At 37.3% G+C, this 7,500-nt stretch overlaps 1 protein-coding gene across 4 annotated transcripts in view; it reads left to right on the top strand.

Moving 5' to 3' along the window:
• Window positions 1–7,500, top strand: part of LOC138019462 (ataxin-3-like) — an 11,508-nt gene that overhangs the window by 3,992 nt on the left and 16 nt on the right. For all 4 annotated transcript variants that reach the window (XM_068866255.1, XM_068866254.1, XM_068866257.1 and 1 more), the window contains 7 exons: window positions 545–630; window positions 959–1,025; window positions 2,812–2,899; window positions 4,558–4,719; window positions 5,236–5,290; window positions 5,965–6,083; window positions 7,070–7,500. The exon at window positions 7,070–7,500 is cut by the window's right edge and continues 16 nt beyond it. In XM_068866255.1, coding sequence (XP_068722356.1) covers window positions 545–630; window positions 959–1,025; window positions 2,812–2,899; window positions 4,558–4,719; window positions 5,236–5,290; window positions 5,965–6,083; window positions 7,070–7,140 — 648 coding nt within the window. In that variant the 3' untranslated portion in view covers window positions 7,141–7,500. The remainder of the gene's footprint in view (window positions 1–544; window positions 631–958; window positions 1,026–2,811; window positions 2,900–4,557; window positions 4,720–5,235; window positions 5,291–5,964; window positions 6,084–7,069) is intronic.

A 7,500-nucleotide genomic window follows, 5' to 3' on the forward strand; every position in this document is an offset into this window, starting at 1 on the left:
GTTCATGTTAATCAGCTAAACCTATATAGAGTTTAATTGCAATTTGAAGAAACGTTCCTGTTGTTAATAAAAATTATACTGGTTTACGGTAGTTCTTACATGGCGACATCAGTGAACTGATGTCAAGGATGAATGGTGGCACGAACATTATTATACATTAAAATTTGGACTACTGATTGACAAATTAAAGGTATATGGTATACAATTTAAAAAATTGGTCTCGCTACTTTCAGGGGTGGGGGGTTGCCACTTTTGGGGGGGGCCACCTTTTGGGATTTACTAGCAGCCACAAAAAATTGACGTTAATTTTGGGGGAACTTGATTACCTAATTAAAGAATGCACCAAATGGTTGAGTAAAGGATTAGTTCAATAAGAGAGATTAATTAAACTGTGTCAAGAGAGAGAATAATTATTGAAAGAATCATCGTAATAATCCAGCAAACTTCATTCCTCATTGAACACATTAATGAGAAGTGGTCTCTTGCATTGTTGAACTGTAATGCCTAAGTATCCATTTAGCATCTTGCTTCTTGTTATTATCAGGTCATTTGCAATGCACTTAGAGTATGGGGAGTTGAACTGATGCCATTTCGCAGTCCTGAAGCTAAAGCGGCCAGAGAGAACCCACAGTAAGCCTTGGTACATTGCTTCATTTTTAATCTCTTTTTTAAGTGTTTACTTGTGGCTGATGCTGAATGAATATTTCCTTGAAGTGTTATGGTTTGACAAACACCATGAAGATTTAGCAAGCCTACTGCTTAAGTAAAGATCCTTGTGATTGTGGATATTATTTACTGTATAGATCTTGTTACAAGTAGATGGCTGGCTTAATTTTCATATTGTTGATTCCATGGTATTACTCACCAACCCCTCCCCCCTCCAAAAAAGCAAACAAACAAAAAAAAACCAGACAAGATGAAAAACACTGTTAAACTTTTTATCTTTGTTGACACTTAGGAACCAGAGAGCCTTTATATGTAACTTACAGCAACATTGGCTAACCATACGAAAACTTGGTCATCAGGTAATGGAAAGTTCTAGTTTGCACCCAATGTGAAGTAAACTACTGTTAAAGCTTGATGGGTGTGAGTGTCGAGTACAGTGTACTGTCTTATAATTTGCTGTCAAACAGCTTCAAGTTGGGAGCTGGTGCAGTCAATGCAAGGGGAGCCAGAAAATTCTCTCTCAGAAGGAAGAAAGCAGCCAATGCAGCTCCCTAAGGGGCCTTTGCCAAAAGTACATGTACCTTCACACCCATCTCTGAACTATTTGGGAGGGAGGAGATAAAAAAGGGATTTTAACCAGGAAGCAAAATTACCTTGAAACCAGACCAGCAAGCAAGTGAATACATTATGTACAGTGCAACTGGGAAAACTGTGAACACCTAAAATATGTCAGGAATAATTATCGTTTTTAAGCCAATCATGTTTGAGGACTTCACGTGCAAAAACCGCAAACTGAATGACCGTTATTTATTAGTAGTAGATAATACAGGTATTTGCGACGGTGCCACATGTTGAGAGCAACAATTCCTTCGGAGTGCCAGTGATTGGTGAAAGGACAAATACAGCCACTGTTCTGTTTCTTTATCAGTAGTCTCAGAGCTTAAATGACCACTGAGAATTAGCTCAAATTGCCCGGAAAATCTAAAGCCGTCACAGTTCTTGCCGCACAAACGACAGCAAACACTCAGCGGTTTAGTGAGTGGACATTGGACGTGTGATTGCACAGAAATAACACTTCCTGATATATTTCAGGTGTTCATGGTTTTCCTGGTCGTACTGTAAAAGTGCGATGATGAGGAACTACATGTATAGTAACTGCAAAAATTGACCAGCATTATATCTTATTTTTGTCCTCGTCTCTAGATCCTTATTCACTCTTTTGATCCTTAAGAAACAGATATTTGAACCTCTCCTATTTTTCAGTTGTCTTTGAGTTAAGATTCCCGTATAAAAACTGCTTTACACTTTGGTCTCCTCTTTTAACACAAAGTGACATGCGATTAATTTTACTTGGAAGCATAGTATCAAAATATTATGGCATATTTTTAATCTTCACTACTTTGACTCTTTTGAAACTTTGTAAGCCCATGTGCCTGCCATCAAGCAGCCATATACAGCCATTGTCATTGAATTGGCAAAAATTGTCACCTCAAGGAAAATGGAAGGGTCAAATCATTCAAATAGGAAGTCCCCAAGAGAGTTACAGTGTGTGTGAACACCTTTTAATGTTTGACGTTTGAATGGACGTTCATTGGGCTTTTATGCTAACAGTTTACACATGCCTGCTTAACCCATTGACTCCCAGGGGTTCCCCATTGACGAGTAAAATCGTCTGGCGTTAGACAGAGTAAAATCTGGCTGGTTTAGGCCAGTTTGGATGTCAAAGGGTTTAGGCTTTTCTGTGACTTATTATTCCACGGACATAGTTATTTCTGCAAACTATAAATAATTATTGCGGACAGATTATGGACATGTACTGGTAAAGAGTGACGCATACAGATTTTTCTCCAAGGCAATTAAAGACAATTTTACTCAAGAAAGAATGCTGGCTCATGGATGAATTACCTCGCCTCAAGAGATACTCTATGTCCTCTATAACAACATCTTTGTCCACTTACAAACTTTGTCCTCTTTAACCCTTATGGTCCTAAGAGTGATGATGATGGATTTTACTCTGTCTAGTTCCTGACAATAATTTTACTTGTCAGTGGGGGCTGGTTCAGGGTTAAAAAAGGGAGTGAAAGAAAGTTACTTTTCTAATTTTTCACTATAATTATTGTCTCATTAATTTTTATCTTCTTCTAGTGGTTTAACCTCAACTCTTTGCTGGCCAAACCAGAGCTCATAACAGAAACATACTTGTCTTTGTATCTTACACAACTTCAAGCAGAAGGTAAATTTCTGTTTTTTTTTTTTTTGCTTTGCTTTCCTCTCTTTTTGGAAAGTTGTGGTTCAGCCCAATAAAATTATTTTTATTACAGGTAGACCTTTGGTGATATATCAGTAGTCAGCCTGACATGACATCTTGCTTGGGGAATGCAACAAAGGAAATTTAGGAAAATGCTTTAATGAGGCACTGTTACACTTGGCAGTTTTTCTTGCAACTTGTCTTGCAAATTTGCTGTGACAAACATTCTCACATTTGAAACAAATAGGCCATTTCCGAGTTCACGTCTGCCTTCTCTTCAAAGCGAGTCTAAGTGTGAAGTTTTTGTGATGGTAATTAGTTCTACTTTACATATGAATGAGAACTAATAATTTTCAATATAACAAAAAATTCACACTTAGACTCGCTTTGAAGACGAGCCAGGCAAGAACTCGGAAATGGCCTATTTCTTAACCCTTTGATACCCAAACAGGCCCAAACCGGCCATACTTAGTATTTTACTCTGTCTAACGCCAGAGTATTTTACTTGTCAATGGGGAACCCCCAGGAGTCAATGGGTTAATCACTCACTGAAAAACTATGTCCCATAAACCCTTTGATACCCAAATCGGCCCAAACCAGCCGCACTTAGTATTTTACTCTGTCTAACGCCAGACGATTTTACTCGTTAATGGGTTAATGGGTGTTACACTTGGCAACGTTTCTTGCAACTTGTCTGGTTTTCAATAATCACATAAGCTTAAAGGAACATTTTCATTTGCTGGTGCCACAAACCATTGCAATACAAGTTGCGAGACAGATGTTACACTGCACATTGCTTGAAAAATTGCAAGGTTGCATGAAGCATTGCTTATACTACTGTAGAACTCAATTCTACTTGACCCAAAAGTTTCTGCAACTTGCTTCGCAATGTCTTTGGCCATTCGATAGTACCGGTATGTTGCATTGGGCAATGTTTGTGCAACTTGTCTTGCCATGGCATTGCGAAACAAAGTGCCTGAAAAATTGCATAGACTGTGTAACATCACCTTTTAGTCAGTTTCTTGAGGCTTTGTTGCTGGTTGTTGTGTGCCAGCATGTGGCAAGGGAAATTAGGCATGGAAGATGACAAACTGTTCTCTCTGTCCTACTCCCTTCTCCATTTGGTGCTCCAAAACTGTTTTCTGTGCAGGCTGCTGTTTCATTTGTTTTATTCTCTCAAGCTTTGTTGACTACAGTACTGTATATGAATATCAATGCATTGCATGTGGTCTATTGGTTTGTTTTTGTGAGAGTAAAAGACGGTGTGCATATATTCTACCTATAACTCCTTGAACTTTCTACATTTAGTTTTTGTGACCATCAGATTAAAAACTTGAGTGTCATTTTTGTTTATTTAAGTTTTATGGTCTACCATTACTTGCATTCAAAGCTGGTCATTCAGGTCTGAAAGAGAGATGAATTGAGGAGATAAATGATATCATGCCCTCACTGGTTTAACACTACAATTTGTAAAATTGCTCACTGAGAATGCAAAATATGAGTTTGAGAGACTTGAAGACCAAAAAGTATGATTGTGCTGTAGGCTTATCATGCCAGAAATCCTTGTAAAGCTAACACTGTGTTTGGTAAACAAGAGAAAAATAATTATTAGAGTTTTCTGACTCAAATTTTTCCTGTTGCAGGCTATTCCATTTTCATTGTACTAGGACGATTACCTGAGAGCGAGGCTGATCACTTATTGAAACTCTGTCCAGCTAAACCTGCTAATAAAAACACCTCCCAAAGATTAGTAAATAAATCCGATTTGACAGCTGCACTTCACCAAGCGAAAGTAGGAGGTGTAGGTAAATTAATGTTGTGGTAATTTCTGTTTTGCCCATGAAATTTCACAAGGGAGGCTTGAAAACTACGATTTTGATACTGCTGCAAAGTACATGCATGTATGTAGAAAATTTAGAAGCACTTTGTAACAATTTTTTTACATTGGGCCACATTGTTACAACAGGAAGTTCATCATCATTGTTTTCTAACAGTGCTATCCCAGTTGTTTATGAACAAGGTGTTTTGAAATGGGGCCCGTGTGATATTTTCTTTGTGGGAGAAAACAGGAAAATCGTACAGTGATACCACTTGTGTGATCAAGAGGGCAGTGTTTTAATCTCCCATGGATAAGCAAAAATTGTTAACCTTTGTGGAGGGGATGTAGGTCTGTGTACTCATAGTGGTGATAGAAAATAATCAAATACATTATTTTCTTGAAAGATACCTTTACAGGTTGTGGATATCATTAACTGGCTTTATCAAATGGTTTAAATGGTGATAGCATGTGATCATAATAAATTACTTTCTCTTATCTATAGCTAAACCTGTTGATATGGAAGAAGTTAGAAGAAGGAGAGAATTATATTTCACAAGGTAGCACTTCTGAATAATTAATTTTGCATTGGTCAGTTTCAATGATAATATTACCGGTATTTGAGTCTTGATCAATGAAGTGTTTCAACTGCAACTGTTTTTGGTAGAGCCATTTAATTTTTGGTTGAAACTGAATAATACCCAGCTTCTTTGCCTTGTGTGCCACCCTATAGGAAAAGCTCCTGAAAATAGGCAGTAGCCTCTCCCTGTCCTCCTTAACTGTTCCAGCCAAGTGACAAGTCAGATAAAAAAGTTTTCTTGTTCATAAATATTGCTCTTTACCTCGTAAGGCTGCATCATTTTCCTCTTCAATTCTGCGGCAAACTAACCATGGCAAAACTGTACCTGAGTTTTCCTGCATGTGAATAACTGTTCAACATAGGCGATGCACAGTTGCTCCATGCTGCGTAGACGAGGTCTTGTCTCGTCCCAAGGGGAACATAATTTCAGGTGGTGCTGTAACTGATTTTCTAATTGAACTTAAAATGTTTTTTTCCTAGAACATAACCTTAGGCTCCTTCAAACTGCATTGTACAAGGCTCTTTCTCAAAACCAATAGGAGCTAAGGTGTTGTAAATGCGCAAGTGCAACTCAGATATTACGGTTACTCAACCTGATAAAGGGCTGAAATTGGTTTATATCAGAACAATTTTAATGAAAAACATTCTTTTCAGGCAACAACAGAATCAAGACAATAATCTAACAAGAGAGCAAAGCTCAGTAACAACAAATTTCTCTCAGGTAACAAGAGGACCAGGCCCATCAGCAACTGCTCTAAGCCAAGGAACATCAGGTACAATAATGAGAAATTTTCCAAAGCCTTGATTTGGGAATTTGATAACTTTTTTCCCCTAACATCTTAAAAGGTCAGCACTTTCTAGTGACACTGGTATGTAGGGCAAGAATATTCCTGATTATTGTACCACCATTATACCATTTTGGTCTAGAGAACATGCAAAATATGAGATGGCAATACACTATCGTGTTCTGGTTTGACCGTTTTAGAACAGAGCAAGCACGGAAAGAACAGGCGTTTTTCAATAATAGAAATAATAATTGTTTTCAACACGATGTAAAGCCTGAGAATTTAGCTTGGCATGGCTTGTCTCTCGTCATTTCGTTTATCCAATCAAATAACGGACATTTGAATGGTTTCGTCTGTGTTGTTTTCATCATTTGTATGTGCCTCGTTATGTAATTGATACGATTCTCAGTCTATGCCACCCTTATTGAATGGTTTAGCGTACAGTATAATACAATGTACATGCGGACATTTTGCTTGTTGCTTGCAACTTGCAAAATATGCCTGCATATCCATGTTGAACCATTCAGTAGGGTGTATAGAGCGGTTTTCAATTGATTGTCGAAAGTAATTAGCAAATTGCATTGGTTTTGCATTACTTCACTCAGTGATTGGTTCAAAGTTCTTGCAACATTTTGTCAGCCAATCAGAAGTGAAACGAAAGCCAATCATGGCTTGTGCGTGCACAATTTCCTGTGCTTTGTGTAGGCTACGTGTAATTACTTTGAGTTTTGATTGGTGTGCTGGATTGTCTCCATCCTTTTTGATTGGCAAAAGTAATTACTTTGGTTTTGGTTTTAAGACACTCGATTGGAACTCGCTCTATAGTTCCAACAACGAGGAACTTGATATAAAACGTTTAGAGAATTTGCAAGTGCAGGTAATGCCCACATTCTTGCTCTTCTTGTAGTTTTCCAATCCCAGTCCACATCTTGTCAATTTTCTTATTCTCCATCTTTTGTTTTTTCCCTTCTCAGATTTATCAGAGGAGGAAATGCTTCAAATCGCACTTCAGCTGTCTCTGGAAAATGTTAACATTCATAGTTGAAAACAATATAAAAACAGTGATTGTGAAAACTATTCGATAGCAAGGCTCGTTTTTTACACATTGACGAGGTTCTGACCTAAAAACAACAATCTCAAGCTCTCTTTAATGGCTTATGAATGGAAGGAGCATAACTTAAAATTATTGACTTGAATCTAAGGGTTTTTGATCTGAAGAAAACAATGTCTGAAATGAGGTTCTTTTGAAAAGTGCAAAGCAATGTCTCCTTTCTAATTTTCCTCTTAATTAATTATTTAATTAATAACCTGAAGACAATAACAAATTACATGAACATGTATATTAGAGGAAATTGTGTAAATAATTATTAATTTAAATATAACTGTTTTTTTGCAAAATAAAAGA

This window comes from Montipora capricornis, chromosome 10 (assembly GCF_036669925.1).
Source record: "Montipora capricornis isolate CH-2021 chromosome 10, ASM3666992v2, whole genome shotgun sequence".
In the NCBI taxonomy this organism is placed as follows: Eukaryota; Metazoa; Cnidaria; class Anthozoa; order Scleractinia; family Acroporidae; genus Montipora; species Montipora capricornis.